The sequence below is a fragment of the Podarcis muralis genome, chromosome 2 (assembly GCF_964188315.1).
Source record: "Podarcis muralis chromosome 2, rPodMur119.hap1.1, whole genome shotgun sequence".
Classification (NCBI taxonomy): domain Eukaryota; kingdom Metazoa; phylum Chordata; class Lepidosauria; order Squamata; family Lacertidae; genus Podarcis; species Podarcis muralis.
In genome coordinates this window covers 4,761,459-4,786,036 of record NC_135656.1, presented here as the reverse complement: position 1 = coordinate 4,786,036, position 24,578 = coordinate 4,761,459, and the positions used below count along the sequence as shown (strand labels likewise).

General features: G+C 43.4%; 1 protein-coding gene across 1 annotated transcript in view; it reads left to right on the top strand.

The window, feature by feature from the left end:
• The first annotated feature begins 3,633 nt into the window (after window positions 1-3,633).
• Window positions 3,634-24,578, top strand: part of DCTN2 (dynactin subunit 2) — a 40,601-nt gene continuing 19,656 nt past the window's right edge. The window contains exons 1-2 of the mRNA XM_028721308.2: window positions 3,634-3,774; window positions 5,953-6,021. Coding sequence (XP_028577141.2) covers window positions 3,739-3,774; window positions 5,953-6,021 — 105 coding nt within the window. The 5' untranslated portion in view covers window positions 3,634-3,738. The remainder of the gene's footprint in view (window positions 3,775-5,952; window positions 6,022-24,578) is intronic.

The following is a 24,578-nucleotide window of genomic DNA, read 5'->3' as shown; positions in this document are numbered from 1 at the left end:
TTCAGACCCCCACTAAGCTATCAAGTTCCCTGAGCAACCTTGGGCACCATCTCTTAGACTAACCACCCTTGCAGGGCTGTTGTGAGAATAATGAGGGGAGAGAGTCCTCAGTATTGTAGAAATATAGTTAGAGAGATGCTACAAGAAAGGGGATGGAGGTCAGAAACAAGAAGGCAAGTGAAAACAAACAACCCCCAATTCATGATGGGGTGTTGTTGTTTTTTGTTCTCAAAGGTTTTTTGCTCATGTATTTGATACCAAGATCAAATTTGTGGCCAACTGTCCAAAATGTTTCTTGAGGATATATTTCTTCCTCTTTATATTCTGTTTTAAATTTAAGACTCTAAAGTATAGTTAAAATAATTAGAGCCTTGCAGGTTCCAGGAGAGATAATATTTTTGCTTACAGTGTGATTCCATCAATGTTTACTCAGAAGTGAGTTCCATTGAGTTCAGTGAAGCTTACTTCCAGATAAAGTGTGCTCAGTATTTTATGGGATCTGTTGTGAAATATGTAACTTCAGGCTTTGTTTATCTGGCAAGCTCTGGTAATTTGATTTAATTTCAACTCCACACAAACACCGTATTACTTATATTTTTTAAAAAAACAAAATTTTAATGGTTTTTAAAAATACAAATACAATAACCTTTAAACACTTATCCAGCAGTACAGCTCATGGTGTTTGTTTTATCCATTATACAATTACACATTCAACATTCAAACATATTACTTAATGTATTTTATATTTACAAAAAAATATATGCTTGAAAGTATTAGATGCACAGATCTAATAAAAAGTAATAATGAATAATTAACAATGCGCATACATCAAGAGAAAAAGGTGCAAGTATCATATGTTGTTATAAGCCATCTTAAAAGGATTAGTCTTGCATTATTTCTTGAATATCAGCAAACCAGGACAAAATGAGGAAAGACATATAAAATGAAGGATGGATGACACATTGCACTCACCAGCCTGTCCTCCAGTCCTGTTGAGGAATACTGAGTAGCCATACATTTAAAGCAAATGGCTTTCTGCAAAAAAATAAAAATAAAAATCCTGGGAACCACAACTTACTACTCACAGAACTACAGTGCCCTTAGAAAACTACAGTTCCCAGGGTTTTCTGGGGAAAGCCATGTGCTTCAAATGTTTGGTGTGGCTGTAACTTCAACTTTCTAAGAGCTCAGTCTTGGTTTTGTTTTTGAATGAGTCGCTGACGTTGAATATTGAATCATTGGTGGACAACCTTTTTTGTTGTTGCCTCAGAGGTAACTTGTTGGGGCTGCATGTTGATTGTGAGTGCGACTGAAGACAGTAGCGGGTAGAAGCAGAACCAAATTGAATAGGCAATCTCTTTTTTCTCTTTCTTTCTGACATTCCTTCCTTTACCTCTGTGCCCAGCAGGCTGGGAGGCACAGATTGTGCTTGCTAGAGAACTGAAGAGTGTAAGCTGTTGACCCTGTAATAAACGTAAATCTGCCCTTATTCCCTTATAGAGTCCTTTGCAGGTTCTCCATCGGTCAGAGAAAATAACAGAGGCCAACCAGAGAATATTGGGAAGCAAAGCAGCTAGTAAGCCTGATCTTTATTGAACTATTGCAACAGGGTGTCCCCGTCACATGCAGGAGAAGGAGGAGGACCCAGAACCAAGGTATGTCCACCCTTATATAGATATTTTAAATTGTCAGCCCTGGAGTCCAAGCCCACCCCCCAGAAACATCATATATACATCACAGAAGGCGTGTAGCTTAAGACCACCCCCCAGACACATAATACCTACATCACAGAAAGGGCAGTCTACAACAGAAATCTGAGTGCATTGTTTACCTCCTGTCTGGCAGGTTACCTGTTAATGGTCACTTGATTGGATACCCTGGGGAGCCTGGCCAGTCTTTTGTAATGATAAATACTTAGTTCCTGAGCCAGGCTCACCCTGTGAACATTCATACACAGGCATACCCTTCAGACAGGATTTGTGAATGAAAAGACAATGGGGAGGTATTTCCATTTTCCTTCGACCTTGCAGAGAAATCATTTGGTCAGTTCGGGAGTCAAAATGGTTCTAGGGCTTTTTTCCTGTGCTGCTTGAGACATGTGGTTTATATATTTATGTACATGTTTGCTTGGTACATTTATGAACATTTATTATATATATATAAGACCTTAAATTTTTTATTTCAACCCCATGTGGCCTGAGGGCCACAGTTTGGCCGCCCCTGTGCCAAAGCTGCAGAAGAAGATTAAAGAGGCATTTGCTGTGTTTCCACTTATTGGAGCAATCAATGAATGGAGCCAATATTGCTGGCTCCTCTGGCTCTGTTAAAATTAGTTGCCACCTAGGGTTTTAAGCAATCTTATGTGAAGATAAGATCCACTGAAGTAAGTGAAACTCCTACTTTTAAATAGATGCATGTGGATTGGGTCTTAATTCTATACGTATTACATTTTATTAGTGGTCCAGGCTATATTATGACCTCAATGGATATCACAGCCATAAATCTGGAGAAATTTAGGCATGCTTAATTTCTATTGACATAAATGCTGCTTATTTACAGATTTAGCTAAATCTCATTATTCTGATATTACTGTTGGCAATTGTGTCTGCTGGTATCAGTAAAAGGCACAAAAAGGGTATATTCCTGAGTTGATAAATAATTGATATAAAGAATAATTTATTAAAAGGCTCAGGATGTCCCAAGTCATTCATCCCTGTTAAATGACTGTGTGCCTAAGTCCACATGCGGAGGACTGAGAATCTTTCATGCAGTGCTTTTTTCTGGGGGGACACAGGGGTACACATGCCCCTAAACATTTTGTGAATCTTTGTACTTTTGTCCATATCCTGTGTTTATTTTTCCCAATTTGAACTATAAAATGGTGATTTTCTTGAGTCAAAATGAGAGTACCCCTAAACATTTTTTTTAAGGAAAAAAGCACTGCTTTTATATACTAAAAAGCCAACTCATTCTACAAGTGCAGAGCATCGTCACCATCCATGCATAAGTAGGCTCAGGGAACCTCAGGTTTGGCAAAAGCATGAAATCGGGGAACAACGACCCCAAAACAGCTGAATGTGCAGATCCTCCAAGTGTCCCTATTTTCTAGCGACAGTCCCAGATTTACAGGTTTCTGATTTGATCTCAGAATGTCTCTCTTTTCCTTAGGACGTCCCTATTTTCTTTGGAGAAATGTTGGAGGGCATGAGTGTGCTCAATGACCACAGGGAATCTTTTCTTTTGAAAGGGGAAAAAAAGCTGTGGAGGAATGGGGAGCGGGGAAAGTGTAATGGTCTAGTATACAGTACTGGAAGCCGTGGCAGACCTTGGAGCAGAGTCGGGGTCCCTTGAGGGCAGCCCAACGGGTCACGCTCCCCGCGTCGCTTTCTTGCGAGGCTCCCTGAATACCTGCGATGGCCGAAAGGAAAACATCCATTTAAATTAAAACCCTCGTTTTGCGTTATCAGTTGTCAGCATACGTCGAGAATAACAGCAGCAGCGTACATTTTCCGTCCCCTAGCAACACGCCAGTGAAAAACGCCGATTCCGCATCTCCTTGGGCGACTACAACTCCCAGAAGGCACTGCGCGGCCGAACGCCTTACCTCATTCTTCCTTTGTACTACTGGGAGGTGGTTTTGGGGTTTTTTGCCTGTTCTCGCGATATTTGGGTTTTCTTCCTTCCCCACCCCCACCCTCGCCCGGCCTAGGCGGATTCTGCCCATCCCTCTACCTGGCCATGGCCGACCCCAAGTACGCGGACCTGCCCGGCATTGTGAGTGTGCGAGGAAGGGAGCGGCGGGGGGGGCGAGAAGGGTTCCGGGCCAGGGCGGAGGAGAAGGAGGAGGAGGCGGGTGGGGCCGCCTCGCTTCGCTTTGTTTCGTGGGGTGGTTGGGGCGGGGTGGGGTCTGCACTGCAGGGAGCAAGGGAAGAAACGGCCGGGGGCGGGAGGAGCCTGGATCCTGAATGGGAGCCGAAACAGGGCTAAGGCTGTGACTCTTATCAAAAAAACACGTGGTGTAATGAATAATAATCATTCTTATTATATTTATATGCATATTTGTATCTACATTCGAAGATCCCAGGGTGGTTCACAGTAGTGTTCCAGAGGATGTGCAGAGTGCCTTTCTCCTCAGCCGGGAGAGGTTGTGACAAATCTCATAGGAAGCTGCCTTAGAAACACACACACACAGACACACACACACACACACACCACCCTTCACCCGAGGATCACAGGGCAGTTTACAAAATAAAAACAAACAGTGCTGAGTCAGGCGGTTGGTCCATCTAGTAGTGCCTACACTGACTGGCAGTGGCTGACCAGGATTTCAGACAGGGATATGAACAGGCAAAGCAGGTGCTCTATTGATGAGCCATGGGGGATGCCCAGCCCAAGTTAGCCATCACCCCTCCAAAAGCACCCCCATTCGCTTTCCCACTTCCACTGGGATGTGAATTTCCTTGTGGATTTTATCCACAGCCAAGTAGCTTCCTAAGGTTGGTGGTCTCCACACCATCCTTTGGGGGAAACTTGGGTGCATTCACCCATGCCCCAATTTCTGTAAGCTTGTAACTGTTAGCATTTGAGCATCATTTTGCCTTGCAGTGTGACCCACCTAGGAGCACTGGCCACATTCAATAAAGGGTTAGTAGATGGTGGGCCTGTGATTAATTGCTGAACTGCTTCTTGCTGATGCCCGGACAGTTGTGTTTTTATTCAGTTAGGGATGCTGTACCCTGGGAATTTAGAACATTATTCACGATAGTTTTGTGTTTTGGCTTCTGGGGATTTCCAAGCAATTGGTTCTTTCCCCAAACATTCTATGGAGTGTGTGGCAGAGCAGCTCAGTTGTTCAGGAAGGACAGTGGCATGACTTGAGGTCCCATGTAAAGAGCAACATATCCTATCTATACATGCCCCATCCATTTTCTTCTACTTTATATCTTTGGGGAACCTTTTTTAACCCGAGAGCCACATTCTTTGTGGGGAACATTTCAGGGGCTGCATGCCCAGATGCAAAAGTTGTCGGAGCAATTGGTATGATTCTTACCTTTGTACAGTAAGGTTATATTCTAGTGACACCCATCAGAGATTGATATGTGCTCACCCCTGGGGTTTAATGTGAGCTAATCAGGTTCCTTAGTGGTAAGTAGTAGTAGACAGGTATCCTATAATGAGAACTTTACCACCACTACCATTATTCCCTAGAAAGGAATAATAATAATAATAAATAATAAATTTTATTTATATCCCGCCCTCCCCAGCCGAAGCTGGGCTCAGGGCGGCTAACAACAATCAAATAACCAAATAGTTGAATAATCACACCTTCTAAAATATTTCATTATAAAAATTAATTAAAATCAAATTGATGGCAACCAAAATACTGTGCAGGTTGCCAGAGGAGGGAGTCAGGCTGCGCCCTGACCAAAGGCCTGGTGGAACAACTCTGTCTTGCAGGCCCTGCGGAAAGATGTCAGGTCCCGCAGGGCCCTAGTCTCTTGTGACAGAGCGTTCCACCAGATTGGGGCCACGGCCGAAAAAGCCCTGGCTCTAGTTGAGGCCAGTAAAGGAAGAAAGCAGTAAAGTGTTTAATGTGCTTTAGGACCTTCTCAAAGTTCAGACAGGCTTGACCAGCTTCTCAAATGAGCTGAGTGTTCTCAAGCAATCCTCAGAAGATATGTCCACAGTGAAAGGATTCCCTTAAGAAAGAAGTTTTGAAATCTACGGTTTTAGGCCATAGATGTTCTTTTAAGTTAAGGGCCGGTGGGCTAGTACCAATATTTGTGACTTTTGTGGATTTACTTGTTGACTTCTGTTCTCTGATTGTCTGGATGATGAGAGTTTATTCATTCTTGCTTTGAGGGCATATCATTGCTTAGAACACTTTTGGGTCTGTTCTGACCTTCTGTCTCTTTGACTCTGGCCTTACTGGATTATTTTTGTGTTTTCCAGGCCAGGAATGAGCCTGATGTTTATGAAACAAGTGATCTCCCAGAAGACGATCAAGCAGAGTTTGATGCGGTAAGATCATGTGACACTTATTCATGTCTTCAGTAGTGTTCTGGTTGTGTTATGTGGGTGTGCCAAGCCCTCAAACCATCTCCAAATGTTTCTTTTGACCAAAGTGACTTGTGCTACTTAATGCTGCTGTGGATTTGACTGGGTGAAAGGGTGTATGGGGTGGGTATGTGATAGAATTTGGTAGCTTAAATCTTTTTTTTAAAGGATCTGGATATCGAAATCATTCTTAAAGTTAAATAAGGTGGAAAGCATTCAGCAGCTCCCAAAAAATAATGAATTTTGTGAACATCTGTCTACCCCAGTGACAATAATTTCCTCATAATCGGATTCTACAAAATATTTCTAAACTATGGATATCTAAGGAGGGCTCGTGCTGCTCCTTAATAACATTCCTTTAAATTGAGATTAGATGTTTAAATTATTGGTAGAAAAGTTGAAGATTTGAAAGCTTTTGAACTTTCCTGCTTGCCAGGAAAGAGCTGTGTTTGCCTTTGACAAAAGACATGAAATTGGATGCCTTTATCTTCAGAGTGCAAAGCCCTCCTGAAGTAATCTTGAAGGTTTTGGTCAAAAACCCTATGCTGGAGGCATTCATTGATTTTAAATAGCAACTCTTTTATGGGACCCTTGCTGAAATGAATATAGGGTATTAACAACTGTATGCTATGGTGATAGCCCTGGTCCAGGAAAATGGATTTCAGGAGATACAGAAAAATACATTAATTGCTCGTAAGAGAGTGATAGATGAATTGTGCCGCCTTTGTTCATATATCAACATCAGTTTGGTATCTGAAATTAGAAATGGCAAACTAACCTTAAATCCTGACAGTCTAGTTCTAGACTTTTGTACCCAACAATGTTGCCAGGAGTGAGGTTTGGTTTTGCAAGTGGTATAAGCTAGGCTGTTTTCACATTTATATTGGAGAATAAATCTTTTTGCATGTTCATGGCTGGAAAATATTTCGGATTTCAGGAGCAAACATCAGATGTTTAGAAACCAGGGCTCTGTCCAGAGCTGAGAAAATAGGCACAAGTATGTCATTCCAAAGTAATAGTCATCAAAGTGGATGACTTTAAAAGAGGATCCAGAAGTCCCATTGAGCTCAGTAGGATATATTCCTGAGTAGACATGTATAGAGTTGTGCTGTGAGTGTTCCTTGAACATGAGTTCTCTTGTGATGCGTACATCTCTTGGTGCTTCTTCCATTGGTGACAATTCTATTTTAACACCAATCAATCTCTGATGAAATCTAAAATCTATAATGAAAAGTGTTTCCTGCATTTCTTACAGTTAACCAGCAATAGCATCAGACTTTTGCTGCCATGCCTATACATTATGTCCACCCCCATTTGTGTAGGCTTTAATTTCATTTACAGTATTTGCTGTAATTTTCTGAGAATGTGAGATGGCCAGGTGCTGTATTGGCTGGAGCAATAGGTGGGTGCTTCTCTTTGTTTACTCACCTGGATCAATCTTTGCTCAGTCCAGATGAGTAGTGAACAGCACCTATGTTACGTTGTGGTCTTTAGTAGAATTTCTACCAAGATCTGAATCCATCATAGTTTAGCTACAGTGTTTGCATAAGGATGGGCAAAAAGTGTGTTTTATGGGTGAGGCTGTTTGTCCCTAGTTTTAAACACAATTGGATTGTTGCAACTGTAGTGGTATAGAGTGGCTTGTTTGGCTACAGATAATATAAAGCAACATGAAATTTGGTTATTCTGAGAAAACCCTGAGGAAAATAACCTCAGCTTTCATTTTACAAAAGGGGTGTTTTGTGCAGGGGTAGCGGGGAGCTTCTGGATTTCATAGCTAAGGAGAAGGCAATATCTGAACATCGGCCTTTGAAAACTGGTATGTCCTTCCAGTTGTTTTGGGGTAGTGCTGTAGCATCAGAGTCACAATTCTGGGTTTTTCACCAAGGTACAAAGTGGAGTGTGTGTGTGTATTTGCTGCAGAGAAGCAGTGTGTGGTTAACCTTTCACTTGCTGCCGCTTTCCTTCTTCAACAAGTAATTCTGCTCTAAGCTTTCCATAGTAAAGAAAATGCTTCCCTCTCTCCTAAATTGGCATTGAATGATTTGTCACAACAGACTGGATTTGTCACAACTAACTAGCTGGGCTGACTGATCTTCATTATTTGGTCTGAACTTTGCAAGGGCAGTGGCATCTCCATGCTGGTATGTTCCAGGTCTTGTCTTCCGTTCCTTTATTTGCAATAGGACTGAATAAAGATTCAAAATCTTGTGTTGGGTTACCAATCTTAAGAGAGCAAAATAAACAAAAATAAACTTGAGAAAAATGGCCCATAAAAAAATAAAATTACTTGTAACAATGAAGTGTAGTGAGTTAGACTAGAGCAGGGGTAGGCAGCCTAAGGCCCATGGGCTGGATGCGGCCCAATCACCTTCTCAATCCTGCCCACGGACGGTCTGGGAATCAGCGTGTTTTTACATGAGTAGAATGTGTCCTTTTATTTAAAATGCACCTCTGGGTTATTTGTGGGGCATAGGAATTCGTTCATTCCCACCCACCCCCAATATAGTCCGCCCCACCAAATGGTCTGAGGGACGGTGGACAGGCTCACAGCTGAAAAAGGATTCTGACTCCTGGACTAGAGGTAAGGGACTTGACTCAGCCAGGAAGCTTGCTGGGTGACTTTGGACCAGTTTCTCTCTTTTAGGCTGATCTATCTCAGAAAGTGAAGATGAAATAGGATACTCCCATGTGTAACTGCTCCTTAGTTCCTTGGACAGGGGTGTGAGAAAGTTTTTGGCCTGGTTGGTCGAGACTTTTTCTTCCCCAACCTGTGAACCAACTTTGACAGTTGTGCATCGGTCATTGCCAACCGTTATGACCTTGAGGGGTCAGGTGTGCCAACACAGGTAGAGAGAGGGGCCATTGTGCTCATGTTCTGCTTGCAGGCTTCCCCCAAGCATCTGCATGTCACCTGTGAGAACAGGATGCTGGACTAGATGGGCCAAGTATCCATATTCCTGTGAATCCTGGACTTTAGTACTTTTTCTGCTGCAATGATTTTCAGCCATTTCAAGTAGTAGCTCTCAAGCTGTTTGAGGTCTGAGACCATTTCCATGAAAGCAGCACACAGACTCACTAGTATGACTTTCCTTGGATGTGCATCAGAACGGGGAAGAATAGTTATCCAGTAGCTTAATTCTTATTTGAAATCTAAATATTATAATTATAGCTTCTGAGTTCCTTGTCCTGTGAACTTTGGAAATCACTCCCATTGATTTCAGGGTCCCTTAGATCCATATAATAACGCTCAGAATTGCAGTCCACAGCCTTCTGATTTAAAATGAGTGATGGACACCCATCTTTTGGCTTGAGTTCGAATTGAACATAATGGAAAAATAGCCCCCATGCAGCTGTGGCTGTACATGAAGGAACCAGGAGAAAGCAGCCCAAGTGTCAGAACTTGGACTTAGCTTCATGTTTAAGAAACCGCTGCCCAGATTCTTGGAAGGGTGCTTAAAGTGTCTGCTTAGAATTAAGGTACTGGATTGGCCTATTCCTAGTTTTGTGCAGCCTTTTTAGTATGTGGTAGTTGCTTGCAATGTTTGCACATGTTGTCTCTCAGACTTTAGCAATCCAGTCATGTACCTCCACTATCATGGGAAGGGGGTGGCGGCTTCTGACACATCATTTGAAATGAACCCCCCCCAAAGTGTTTACACTAATGTGCGCAAAGCAGGCTCCTGGATATGGCAGTGGATGCACAGGAATGGCTTGCCATACTCCAGAAATCAACATATGCAGGTTATTTAAGCATGTCTCTCAGTGCAGTTGCATTCCCCAATGGTTGTGGGCATCCTTCCAAGCAGTGCATCACTATTTTGAATGTGGTTGGCCACATCTGCAGTAAAGTCATCTTGCCATTTGGGCCCCCCTTGTTATTAAGAACATGTGCCATACTGGATGCAATGGAATACAGACAACTCCCCATTCATTCGTGTTCAATATGTGTGCAACTACGTATCTTGCCGAACCCAGAAGTGACCTGGAAACGTCACAAAAAGGGGTGGGGCGGGGCAGTGTTGGAATGGGGTCTTTGCAGGGTTTCTCAATGGTGTTTCAAATATACACAATTTCATTTAAGTGTGTGGTACCTTGCAACATAACCCCTGCACAAATTGGGAGTTGCCTTTACTCCTAATTCTGACACCCTAACCTTTCTAGAGGAAAGGTGAGTTTTTAAATAAAAAATTAAGGCTGGAAAATGATACATTGCATTTTATTTCTGGGGAAATGCTGTGGATGCAGGCTAAAAATGCAAAGCACAATGAGTTTGAGACAGAATTTTTGTTTGCCAGCCTTTGTCTTCCATATGGCTTTTCAGAAGAGGGACCATAGTTCAATGGTAACACTGCAAGATGGTCTCAGGTTCTGTTCCTGCAGGTCCAATTAAAGAAATTCTGGTACTAGCCCTGAGTAAGACTCTTCTTTTCCTGAGACCCTCCAGAGCCTTCCCCACCTGGTGCCCTCCAGATGCTTTGGACTACAACTCCCATGATTGCTGACCATGCTGGCTAGGACTTGTACTCGAAAGCATCTAGAGGGCATCAGAAAGGGAAAGGTTGCAGTAGGCAACACTAGACCAGATGAACTTGGATCATTGTTTTACATTCATCAAGTGAAAAGCCTAAGGTTCTCCAGATAGTGCTGGTCTACAGCTTCCACCATCACTGGCTATTGGCCATGTTGGCTGGTGCTGATGGACAGCTCCCACCCCCTGAAGTCCATCACCTGGTGGGAAAGCCACCAGTTTCCCATCACTGATCTAGTCTATCATGCTGTTTCCAGCTATGGCCGGCCATTTGCTTCTAGGAAGCTTGAAAATGGGCCATGGAATTGTTGGCCTATGTAGCCTATGCAGTTTCTGATAATGGAGAGTCTCTTTAATTATTATGCCTAACCTCCCTTGATAGACTTATCTTTGAAGAATTTAGCATACTCTTACAAGGCATCTTAAGGCCATGGCCATTACCATTTCTTGTGGTTATGAATTCCATCTGTTAAATTACACACTGTGTGGGAGCTGTTCAGCAGCAGGGAATTATAACTTCACACACACACACACACACACACACACCAAGTACTTCCTCTTGTCTTTCTTAGTCCTACTGCCAACCAGTTTCAGTCGGTGACCCCAAATTCTAGTATTGTGAAAAGGGGGGAGAAAAAAAATATTTCTTCTGCATCAGTCATACTTTTAAGAGCCTCTATCATGTCTACCCTTGCAGTTTGTGGAAATGCTTCTCCATGAATGCTGATGCGTAGACAAGATGTTTCAAATGTGATGGCTGCTCATATTTGAGTCTTGGATGTGATTCTCCTCTTGCATATCCTGCAAAATGTTTGGTTTGTGGCTTTCTGTAGCACCCACCCTCTCTGTCAAGGAGGGATACTAGTAAATAGATGCTGAACTCCAGCAGTCATGGTTTGTGTTTTAGCATTTTGTCCTATCTCCCTGTGAAAACCAGCCATGCAACCTGGTATTGTTTGCCCTTAAGTGCTTTGGTGTGGGCTGCACAGAAGCTGCGTTTCCTTCTAAGCATGCAATACTCCTGAGAGGAATTGCATGAGGTACATAGTAACTCATAGTAACTGGCTGTGGGGAGGGGAGGGTGAGGGAGGAGGGTTTGAATAATACATTACTTTGGCAATGCTAGCTGAGGGGAACAGTTGAGGCACCAGTTCCCTTACGTAGTCTTGACATAAATCCCCAGCACCTGGGTCCTTAAACATTTTATACTAGTGGCTACCTATTCCAAAAATATAACATTTTGACCCTGCCCTTATGGTTGGAACATCTGGTTTTCTGCATAGGATTCAGAAACTTGCTAATCTTGCACCATATCAAATTAAGATTCCATATTTAGCGTGAATAATTAACATAGCTGTTTAAGGAAACTTGCACCTTTTTTACATAGCATCATGTGCTTTGCACTAACTAAAACCGCACTTAATTTTAAAACCCCATATTGGGCTGGAATTTATACTGCATGAAAGTTGTTTCGCCAGGGAGGGGAATGGTGGCAGGTTAAAGGTAAAGGTAATTGAGGGGTACAAAGATGTGTGTGGGAAGGCATTATTTATGTGTGTGAAGTAAACACATAAAAGCAGGGAAGCGTGTACTAGCTCTGCTGTCCTGTCACTGTTCCAATTCCCCTTCATGAGTTGGGAGGGCGACCATTGGGGCAGGAATAAAACTGCTAGCACATTTGCAAAGCTAAGCAAGTTCCAATATGGTTTCGGATTGGATGGGAACCATGTGTTGAGATTCCTGCATTGCAGGGGGTTGGACTAGATGGCCCTTGGGGTCCCTTTTGAATCTACAACAAGGGAAGGGGTGAGGAACTGGTGGACCTTCAAGAGTTGTTGGACTCCATCATCATCATCAACCTTTTATTCGACCGTCAGTCAGAAAAAGTACATTTGTCAGTACACAGTTAAAACATCCAGGAAGATTTTAGAACTTTGCCAACACTAAAATGGGCTAAACAGATAGCCCCATATCAATACAGTCAATTATAGTCTTGCGACGCTTAAAAGCTAAAAAAAGAAATTTGGCCACCAAGGAAGGTATAGCTCTAGTGACATTGTTGGACTCCATCTTCCATCATCCCTGACTGTTGGCCATTCTGGCTGAAGCTGATGGGAGTTGGAGTCCAACAATATCTGGAGGGTCACAGATTCTCCATCTCTGCACCAGCTGAAGTTTCAGTGGCAGCCCCATATAACATAACAGTATTCAATCCATTGAGTTACCTGGGCATTAATGACACAGATATGATTGGACTCCCAGCTCCCTTCACCCCTGACTATTGGTCATGCTGGCTGGGACGGATAGGAGTTGAACTTCAAAAGCATCTGGAGGGCCACACATCTGAGCCCACTACTTACCTGGAAAACACCACATTGGCTATGCACAGGCTCAAGGCTTTGCTTGCTTCATGGTGACTGAGGCAGCGCTTGCAGATTGGGTTGCTTGCAGATTGGATTGCAGTTGACGGAATCACAGTTTTTAATCCTGTCATTACCTTCCATGAAAATAAATGACAGGAACTGTTGTTCTCCTCACTTGAATAGTTTCTAAATGCTCAAAAATGACAGATCTCTGAGTTGGGAGAGGTAGAATCAAGAGGTAGAAGCAAGAGGTAGAAGCATTGAGAAAGCAAAAGAGAGAAGCAGTGCTCTTTTTGCTAGTTGCTACGGATTTTAAGAGGCTGCCATTAAAGATGTCCAGATGAAAAGTTGGGAGCACAGGAGCTCCTCTGATGGGAGCTGGCATAAAGGTTCCATCCTATAAATGATTCACTCCTTGAAAGTAGGTCAGTGCTTGGGGGAGGTGTGCAAAGCCTTTCTTCTTTGCAGGCATCACTGCTTGATAACCTTACAGGGAAGGACAGGCTGGTGGAGCATCAGCTTCCTTCTCGGAGGGTTCTGGGGGGTGGAGAGGAGCGGGAGGTTGAGTGAAGAAGAAGAGTTTTCGGCATGAACTCATAACACTTTGTTTTCTCAGAATTAATATGTTTTGTATTGGAAGGCTTTACTATTAATGTCATCAGTGGACATGACATTTTACAGTATAAACATAGAAGAGAGTCCTAGAAGGAATGAAGTGGGGGGAGAGAAGGACATGGACAAGATATGAATATGAAATATGAGAGAAGAGAACCACGTAGGTATTTATCATTCGGTGTCAGTCACTGGGCTTTAAAGTTAAAATTCTAATGATGTTCTTTACAATTTTTTGTAAAAAAATTCCTTTCAGTGAGGAAAATGGCAGCCAAGTGGCAAGAAGCAAGAATCACATGTCCACTTCTGAGGAAATTTTAAAACCTCACAGCATGAATGTCCATTTGTGTGTGTGATTGGTCACATGTCAGATTTTGGATGTGGATGTACTGTGAGGGTATAAGCTATTTGAGGCCTATTTTGGAAAGAATAGCTTATGGCAGGAGTAGGGAGGGTGGTGCCTCCCAGATGTTTTGGGACACAGCTCTCATCATCTCTTGCCATGGACTGCTGGAAATTGCAGTCCAACAACGTCTGCAGGACATCGTGTTGGCTGCTCCTGCCTTATGGGCATGGCTATATGTATTCTACTTTTGCCCACGGCAAGCTGAATTCTGTAAGTTGTCTAAATGATGCAAATCGACATACCCTATCCAGTGTGCCTCTTGCCCTTAAAGCATCGCCCACGTACCTTCAGCCTATTTTTTCGCAGTTATAAGGACAAAGAAACAGCCCTCAAAACAAAAACTGAGATTCTCAGGAAGTAGAATTCTGCACACAGTTAAAATATTTGATGGTGTAGGATTGCACAATACACACAGCCCTGGTTTATGGTTGTGTGGGAAACCCACGGGCTCGAGTAGAGCTCCATGAAACTGATAGGGTGGGTAGGTGGGTTTCCCATTCAGAATTAGGCCTGCCCTGAAGATGCTGGGAATGAGGTGGTAAAATGGGCTCTACCACTCCAGATGACAGGTGGAGAATAACAATGCTGCATTTTGATTTAGCAACTCCCAGTTTCCAAATACATCTCTGCCCATCCTGTACTGTGACACAAAAGTTGGGACTAAATGTGGCTATAGTGAGAGTACCACAAGCACCTGCAAGACATTTGTGTGCGTTTAATGTTGTTTTTGAAGGTTATGTAATCGCTAAGGTTTTGGGGGCCTTTGATCCAGCTCTGTTAACCTCTGCTATTAGTTCCACAGGCTTTTTCCTTTGCAGCTGCCATAGAGGATGCCTTATGATTTTGGGAATTTGCCTGATAACTGTTTTAACTGTGTTTGTATTGAACTGTTGCACACTTGAACTTATCTGAGTTTTCCTAATGCTCTTCCCCTTCACCCCTCACACCACCTTGCCTGGACACTAGTTTGCACAAGTAAGACCATTAAAAATGCTTCTTCTTATTTTATTTCTCTGCATGCTTCTAGAATTTTTGTGTTTTGCATGTGGGTAACTGTGCACTTTTCTCTTCTTTAATTACTTTGAAATCCCTGTTTATAATATGGCAGTGGGGAAACAATGATTATTAATCAAGGGTTGTTTTGATATATAATATTTGTGAATGATTCATGGTGCTGTTATCTTTTCACTGGGGCTCTTGCACAGAACAGAGGAAAGCAATAACTTCAGGATTATAGGCTTTTTCAAGAAAAAGAAAAGGAGAGAGAAAGAGAAGTAGGGAGCCTCATTTTACTTCAGCCTGTTGATTCAGGAGAAAGGGAAAGTATAATAGAAGTTGCATTAATATACTTATTTTTGCACTCTGAAGGGTAAAATGGTAGATTCTGGGGTAGGGCTGGGCGATATATCAATACAGTGGTACCTCGGATTACATACACTTCAGGTTACAGACGTTTCAGCTTACAGACTCCGCTAACCCGGAAATATTACCTCAGGTTAAGAACTTTACTTCAGGATGAGAACAGAAATCGTTCTCCAGTGGCGCGACAGCAGTGGGAGGCCCCATTAGCTAAAGTGGTGCTTCAAGTTAAAAACAGTTTCAGGTTAAAAACGGACCTCCGGAACGAATTAAGTACGTAACCAGAGGTACCACTGAATATTGTCCAAAATCGGTTTGAAGTGTTTCATAATATTTGAGCTGGCAATATATCACAAGTCACAATGTGTGTAAGGGCTAGGCGATATTTGGTTTTCCAAATTGCGATAACTCACCAGCTAAACATTGCAATGTTGTCACCAGTTAAACATTACAATCTACCACAATGTCTGAAATAAGAATGGAACTATACAGAGGTGAACAGGACAATGTCTTGGCAACTGCTACTACTTAAGTGTCTAAAACGGATAAATGACAATATTATCAATCATCACACACTCAGTTTCATCAACAGGAAAGCCAAAATGCACCCCAACAGGACTTTTGGTTTTGGGCTTGTATACCAAATGGTGGTATTCAGGACAATTGAAAGTCCTGTTGGGATGCATTTTGGCTTGCCTGCTGCTGAAAGTGACCATGAGGTGATTGGTAATATTTATCATTTATCAGTTTTAGACCCTTAAGTAGTAGCAGTTGCAGGACATTGTCATTTTCGCCTCTGAATAGTTCTTTATTTATTTCGGATATCATGATATATTGATATATCATGATGTTTGCTGGTGATATATCACGGTATTGAAAACCAGTTATCGCCCAGCCTTATTCAGGGGAATAAATGTAGCTTGTATTGAAGTGGCACAAATTATAGGAGAACCAGGCAGGTTGGTTGGCAGGGGCAGGATGTATCAGACATTGCAGGCTGGAGGTATGGCTGGGAATCTGCATTGGAGTGCTGGTTCTTAGTTCTGAAGTATGTCAGATGCATGCCTCTGAGCTCTTCCCACTCCTTGCCATACAAGCAACAACCAAGTTTCTTCCACATCTGATATTTAGGATCACGGTTTCCAACTTGGAAGGGATGGTTTGGCTTGAATGCCTGGTCTGTTGCATTTTAAACCCACTGGATCTCGCAAGTGTTCCTTCCCTTACAAAACTCGTTCTTGACAGATTAGTTTAGATATTCAGCAAAATTAGAGTCATGACCCTGGGTGGGTCTGAGGCATGTCACATAGGAAACACCTAAGCCTCAGGACAGTAATTTTTACAGTGGAATGCTACATGAGACTACTGAGAGGTAATCCCTGTTGAGGTCAGTGGGACTTATTCACAGGTTAAGTGAGTATAGTGTTGCAGTCCAGTTGAAATTTGTATCTATGCACAGAAATCAATTTTATATCGATGGCTTTCATAAATGTTATCACAAGTATTTCAGAGACAAGTATTTCAGAGACATCTGAAATACTTGTTGTCATAAGTAAGTTGTGTGTAAATGCAGATTAACACCCCCATAAGTACAACTCTAGGCTGCTTTTGAAAATAAGACACTGATCTGTTTTCAAAACATGGCTTATCAAATGTTTTGGATCATGGTTTTAGCTTCTGAAGAGTAGGGCAAGGCATTGCCCAGAGTTTAGGTCTGCCCAGCCTTCTCTTCCAATTCTTACAGTACAATGGCTCCCTTTCACTTCATTTCTCAGCTCTCCATCCTACCTGAGATAGGAACGCACGTGCCATGGACAGTGTGGTAAACCCTGGCTTTAAAATTACATGTGTTTGCCACCATATAATATGCAGATGACATGGCAATAGGAGAAGAAGACCAATGCAGATATAATACTGGCTTCATCAAAATTGTGGTTTGCAGGAGCCAGCCATAGGAATTCACCCTTCTCCCCTCTCCAGTGAGGATTCTTCCATACTTGTTGTCAGATTTAATCACGATTTATAATTGCATCTCCAATGATGTCCTGCTGACTAGAGTTCCCATCTTACCTGGAGATTGAAACCAAGGTTTGTTTTGGGTTTGCAAGCCATGGTTAATACTGGTGCTGATAGAACACTGAAGTTTAGCAGTTAAACTGAGGTTCAAGTTGACAAGGGAAGAGAGGGGGGAAATTGTGCTTGAAGGAGGTGGGGGACAGGGCAGGCTCTCATGAGGCTGGGTCGCCAATTGCAAACTATGCATGGTTGGCAGGGAACCATCATTACACTTGTTGCATCTGCACCAGATCATAAGTTCTTTAAGACTTATTCAATCTGTTTCTAACATTTTACGTTTTAAAGATGTTAGCTATTTATATATTATTACATTTTTACCCCACCTTTCCTCTAAGGGTCTGAAAGTGGCACACATGATTCCCCTCCTTTCCATATAATCCTTGGCACAACCCTATGCGGTAGGTTAGGCTGAGAGGCAGTGAAAAGCCCCAGGTCACCTGGGAGTTCCATGAGCAGGAGCTGTGTGATGGACTCGCTCATTTCAGCCGTGTTAGGTTCACCCCTCGCCCCTGCATACACATCCCTGCCAACCCCTCTTATTTGTGTGGCACAGATACATTGCACAGACCTAGGCTAATATCAGAATGAATAATGAGCAAGGAAGTAGAAGAGAAGTGAAGTAGAAAAATAACTGTGTTTTCATTCTGAGAAAACAACTGAGCAGCTTCTAAGCCTGTTGAAAGTGTAACAGCCTGCCCTGAGTATGCAAGAGCAAATCTGGAGGGGAGGGAGACCCAAACCTGATGAAACATTGATTTTCCTGGCAGTCTTTCCCAACCAGCGTGATCTGTAAGCTGCCTTTATGATGCTCTTGTGTCACTCTTGTCAAGTCAGGGCCGAAAAAATCCTAAATACCTGATTTACAAGGGTATTTGACAAATTTTACTTTTTAAATTTTATTTTGATTATGCTTTTTATAATTTAAATATACACATATACATATATCTGACAATTACAATGCTATACATTCCAGCCTTATGCAGGGCTGATTCCTAAATCTTTAATACTGGTGCCTTGAAATTTTGAAATCCTTTTTCTTAATCCTGCTTTTCTATAAGATCACTGCATGTGAAATGCATTGTGGGAGATTTGTGTGCCCGGAGGTGAAAGGGCACAAGGGAGTGGAATGTAGAAGGGAAGTTCTGAAGATGAAAGATGCAGCCCATCCTTTCTTAGAACACTTAACATTTTATTCCTATTTTCCCCAGGGTCTCCCCCCTTCCCGCCCCCCCCCCCCCCGCTCCAATTTGGGGATGATTTCAGAAGAAGCAAAAAAAACCTGAGACTGCCAGATGTCTTAATCATTCCATTATTGCTTTTGTTAGGACTTAAAAAGAAAACTAGGCACGATTCTGCCAAAGTTAAGCCTTCCTTCCCCCCACCAAGCATATTGATTTCAATATGGAAAGTTTAGCACAGGCTTAAAACTGCTGTCATTGAAATCCATGTCTGTGTCAGCTGAATGTCAGGCTGAGAAAAATGGCTCCTTTCAAGCCTACCTCACAGCCCAGGAGGCAGATACCAGCCTCTTCTTTGTTCCCTCTGCCACAGGCAACTCCTTGCTTGGTCACGTGGCCTCCGTTTAGCTGCCTCTCTGCTTGCCTTGGGTGGGGAAGCCTTGTGCAGACTGTGACTGTAGTGGCACTGAATGCTTTGCTGATGGCTGCCCTATATTGGAAGGGCAGAGCTGAGGCAATGTAGGCTCAGTGTAGATGCCCCCTAGGTAGCACAAGGATGCTGTGATCTTGTTATGTGTTTGGGTTGATGATGCCAATAGGTTTTCTACTAAGGAAAAAGACTCTTGGAGCCCAGTGAAGCGCCTGCTTCATTATCCCTGGATAGAGAGAGGATCATATCCACAGCATACAGTTTATGCACATGGCTTCCCACCAAAGAATCCTGGGAACCATGGTTAAAGGGTGCTGGGAACTGTAGTTTGGTTAGGGGTAAACTACAGTTTCCAGGATTCTGTGTGGGAGGGAAGCCATGAATGATCAAAGTTAGATGCCCATTAAAATTTGTGGGACCTGTGTGCTCAAGAGTGTGGGTGTCCCACTGATTTCCGCAGGACTTAAATAGGCTTGTATGGGAGAATCCTCAACACCTTTAGCATACCAAATAGCACTCTTTTTTGCTGGCTCCTCCTCCTCCGAGGAATATACAGGTGAGAGGAAGAGCTGGCACTGGGCTCCTTCCAACTTAGCTTCTCTTATATGAGGGCACTTTTGTGCCTGCCAACAGCAAGTGCTGGAGGCAGAAGTGGCAACTTTCTGTGGGGTGCTTTGTTACCTCAACAAGAAGGGGGGGGCGGAGAGGCAACCAGCAGTTGGGGCAACCGTCTAATGGGGAAGAGCACAATAATACTTAGCTGATATACTGCAGCCATGCATACATATGCGAGAGGCTCACATTGCTGTAAAACGTGCTTTGATTGCTCTCTCCACCCCCTCCACATTTCATCTGCATGCTCCTGAGGAGGATCTTTTCCAGTCCCCTGGGTATTCTGGGACAAGCAATGCTCTTTGAAGTTTTCCACATTTGCCATCTGGAGAGAATGCAGCACGAGGACTCTCTCTGGTTCCTAAAAAACAAGCTGTCTTTCTCTGGCACCTGCGAGTCATTTCCATCCCACCCTGTCAGTCAGGTACCTAGTGAGACTGACATTAATAAAGGCAAATTGAATCCTTGGCTGGCGGTGGGTGCCATCAGGCTTTGGGGCAGAAGTAATGGGCTGCAGGAGGGGCTGGCAGATACAGCAGGGCCAGGTCACCACTTCTGAAGTAATACAAATTACCCCCTAAATAGTTCTCCCCCCACCTGCCGCCATCCAGTACCATTAAGTGCAAAGTCTAAAATTACATGGCTGTGTCACTGCTTGTAGAGAGTTAGGAAAATGATGCTGGCTTCTGTGGCCAGCTTGCTAAAGTCGAGAGAGAGAGAAAACAGTTTGAAGGACCTGCTTGTTTTTCTTCACTGCCTGTCTGGCACTGAGGCACAAGGATACTTTTGACATGTTCTCAATCCCAGCCTTCAGTGATCAGCTGGGATTTGAACCAGAATTGGAGTATGTTGAGCACTTTGCCAGCAAGGCAAACCAAGGCAAAGCCTCACTTAGGTTAACCAAAGGCTTGTTTTGCTCTGGGAGCAAGTTAACACACTGTATGTGTGTGTGTGTGTGTGAGAGAGAGAGAGACACACACACACACACACACACACACACACACCAAACTCTCCAGAGGTTAAGCACTTGCGAATCATCATTCTATCAGTTGGAAGGCCTTTGCGGCTCTCTCAGAATGTAGTGTATTTGTATTTGTGAAGAACTGCATCCTAGGATATCCTATTACCCCACATTTTGCTTGTCCCGTGCCCAGAAAGCATGGGTCTGAGCAGTTTTCCACTTGTCCCACACGGGTCTGAGTGGTTTTGCCTTTGCGCTGCTGTTTTCCCCTGGAAAACCTGCTCTTTAGCTCAGAACAAATGAGCAATCTGCAGAAAACCTGATTTCTTGTTTGTTCCAATTCAGTGCTAAACCAAGGGTTTCCCCAGGGAAAAGCAGCAGGGCAAATGGAAAAGGCAACATGGGCGCATCTTGCAGCTCTAGACCTGTTTAAAGTTCAGTGTGAATTAAGCAGTATCACTTCTTCACCAGTTCTTTTCAACCTCAAGCAAGCAGATAAGAGTGAGAATTACAGCCAGACGCCCCTGAAGTTTCTACCTGCCCTCCACAGCCATAGATACTTCCCTGCTTAAAAACTGGCATCTCATTTCCCCAAACTAGAGGGATGAAAGGAGACAGTTCTTCTCTTGGATCTTTTCCTCCCACCTTCTGCTTTCCATAATTGCCTTCAGATGCCTCTCTTTCAAAGTCTTGGGCCTTTGTGCTTGATCTGTTGGGGCGCCATCTAAAACTGCAGCAAAAACAACATTTCCCTGTTAATTATTGAAGGCCACCCACCCTCTTGGAAGGAGAGGCATGTAGGAAGGCTCTTGTTCGACTCTTACAGCAGGGTAAGGAGGAGGAGACAGCACTAGCTTGGATGCTCTCTGCCAGCACTAACATGCCACTTTCACTGCTCCATCTCATTTCCCCCCATGTGCTTTGAGCATAGCGGCTTCACCTTAACATCTCGCTGCCGTATTTCTTAACTCAGTAACCGCATAGCAGTCTTGCATGGTATATGGGAATGCATAACTTCATTACTTCCCTTCTCAAGAAACCCCCTTTGCTGCGACCTTCCCAAAAGTACCACCAAAGGTACTGGAAGCAATAAAACACTGGAGTTGGGGATCAGGCTTGGCAGATATGGGTTTTCTTGTGCTGCAAATATGTTTGAACTTTTGGTGTGTAGTGCATGTGACAACCTTCTAATACAATTTTTGTCTTTTCTTCCCCTCCTCTCCCCCATCTCTCTCCCCCTCTCCTTCTTAACTCTCCCCCCTTCCTTTTTCCATCTCTGGTGGAAACACAAGGAGCTGGTAAGGAGCTGCGCCTTCCGTCTGCTTTGGTGTTTGTGCTGATAAACTTCTAGTTACTAACCTTTTGTCTTTGCTAAATCTTGCCACTCTGGAGGGCTTGAAAAAAGCGGTTTTCTGTGCGTTGCAGTAAGCTGCTTCTCATGGCCTTTGCAAAGACATTTTGTGGCTTGTGACACAAAATCCAAATGGCTTCCTGCTCACCCAAGTAAAATGAACATCTTCTAATAAAGTAAATTATTGGCTGATCTGCCACTTTTTGTGGCTTCTTAAATCTGCCACTGTACTCTCCCTAATGGTTGGGCTGGCTCTGGTAGAATTCTGATAACAGTTCCTCCTAGCTGCTGGTAAGATGCAGGATGTCATCTTGTATAAGCTGATGACAAATGACTAAAATGCAGAAATGCCCTTTAGATCTAACCAGTCTTTCAGAGCGAAGTTCACTTTCAGCAAAAGAGAATAAAAGCCCTGTGGGATCAGACTGAAGGTCCATCTAGTTCAGCGTCTCACAGTGGCCAGCAAGATGCCTCTGGAAAGCCTATAAGCAAACTAAGAGTGTAATAACCCCCTGTCCCAGTGTTGACCCCCTGCAATTGCTATTTGACAGTCATACTGCTTTTGAACATGGAGACGCCACTTAGCTAAATATTTTCATGGTTTTTCCCCTGAACCTTGTAAATCCATCTAGGTCATTGGCAGTCACATCTCATGGCAGTCATTTCCTGCACGTTTCCCAGCTTGCTTTTTGTCTTTGAGATGGGTGGCCAAAACCATGTGCGTTGTTCCAAATATCAGATGAATAATGAAGATTGTTAGCAAGTCTGATCTGGGGTGACATCACATTCTAATCCCCATCCCAACAATACAGAGATGAGTCAGACTGGTCAGTCCACAACAAAATTTCCATCTGTCATGTAAAACCAAAGGAAACATTTGGGGGACATAAATCCCTCCGGCTTGGACTGTCTAGTTGTGACAGTCTCTGGTGCTCCAGAGTAGGCATGGCCAACTTTGGTTATGTCTCAGGAGGGTGCTGTGTCCTCTTAGGTTTAGCCCTGGGTTGGAAGCATTCCTCAGAATGGGTAGGACTAGAACCAGTGGGCGGAAATGACAGCCGATTTCAGCTAAATATCAAGACTGAGGTTCTCAAACAGTGATGTGCAAACCACTGGTGGTCCATGGGCTCCATGCAGGTAGTCAACAAATAAGAAAGGGGGAACAATTGAGAATAGCTGTACTTGGCTCTGTACCTGATCAATTATGCACGCATGCGCGCGCGCGCGCATACACACACACACACACACACACACACAAAACGCAGATATCTAGGCTGTTTTGACCAGGGCATATGCTCTCAAACAGGCTGGCAAGACTAGCCTAGGGCCTGTGATGGTCATAAAGCAGCACTGGAGGGGGGAATGTTATTAAAGCATGAGTTACATTTGTGCTTTAATTTGTAGGACAAAAGAAAAAGTTTATTAAGTGGTCTACTGAGACACCTGGCAGTTTCCAAGTGGTCCATGAGGGGTCAGGGGAAGAGTTTGAGAGAGACTGCCTCAGGATAAATTTTCATAACTATAGAAGCTGTTTGGTAGTGCAATAGCCCACCTTGGGAGATGGCAGGCTCTCTTCTTTGGCTGGAAGTATCTAAACAGAGGTTTGAGTACCTTCTGCCAGGGATGCTATAGTTGAGCAGAGTTGGACTAGGGTGTCCTTGCAACTCTACAATTGTATGGAATTGTATTTTGCCGCACAAACTTTGGTGCAGGTGTCACATTCTGGTTGGCTCCATTGAGGCATTGGGACACACATACCGTATTTTTCGCTCTATAAGACGCACTTTTCCCCTCCTAAAAAGTAAGGGGGAAAGTGTGTTCATCTTAGGGAGCAAATACAGGCTGTGCAGCTATCGCTGAAGCCTCTTGAGCGCAGTGGGGGTGCTCCTCCCTCTTCACTCAAGAGGCTTTGCGTTGCTTTCTTGTTTCTTGTTTTCCTCCTCTAAAAACTAGGTGCGTCTTATGGTCGGGTGTGTCTTACAGAGCAAAACATACGGTAATAGGGCCTTTCGTGCAGAATTGAGTGGCTGCTATTGAAACAGAACTTATGGTTTCCTTAAAAAGAAATATGGTGTAGTGATCAGGTAGGCAGCATTTGCTAAAATTCAGAGAAGGGTTTCCTAACACTTTATCCACACGTCACATTTGAAGGTGTCCACTTAAAATTGTTTGGGGGCACCCTTAAGAACATCATGGGTGAAGTGAGATGCTCTCCTCTGGGACCAAAGGAGCAGTAGCTCTGTGTGCCATTCTCTAAGAACAGCATCCTGATCTTTTAAAACAAAAACAGCACATGTGCCAGCAGCATGAAATGACTATATAGTTGCTAAGAGGACTCAGTGCATACATTTAAATATCAACATGCAGCTGATTCCTCCAGACTGTTGTGTTAATCTTAAAGCCATTATGGCTGCTTAGCTCAGATATGGCCTGTGACCTCTAGGTGGAATCCATGCCAAGGCATTTTGGGATTTGCTTGTAATTGCCGCTTGACATGTTACTGTAGTGCATCAAAGCTTGTACAGTCCAGGACCCCTAAGATGAACTGGGTTTTCTAAATAGTGCTTTAAGTCCTTTATCAGGGGTGAGGAGATTTTTCAAATATTAACAACTGCTGTTAAAATCCAGCAGTTTGCAGGGCC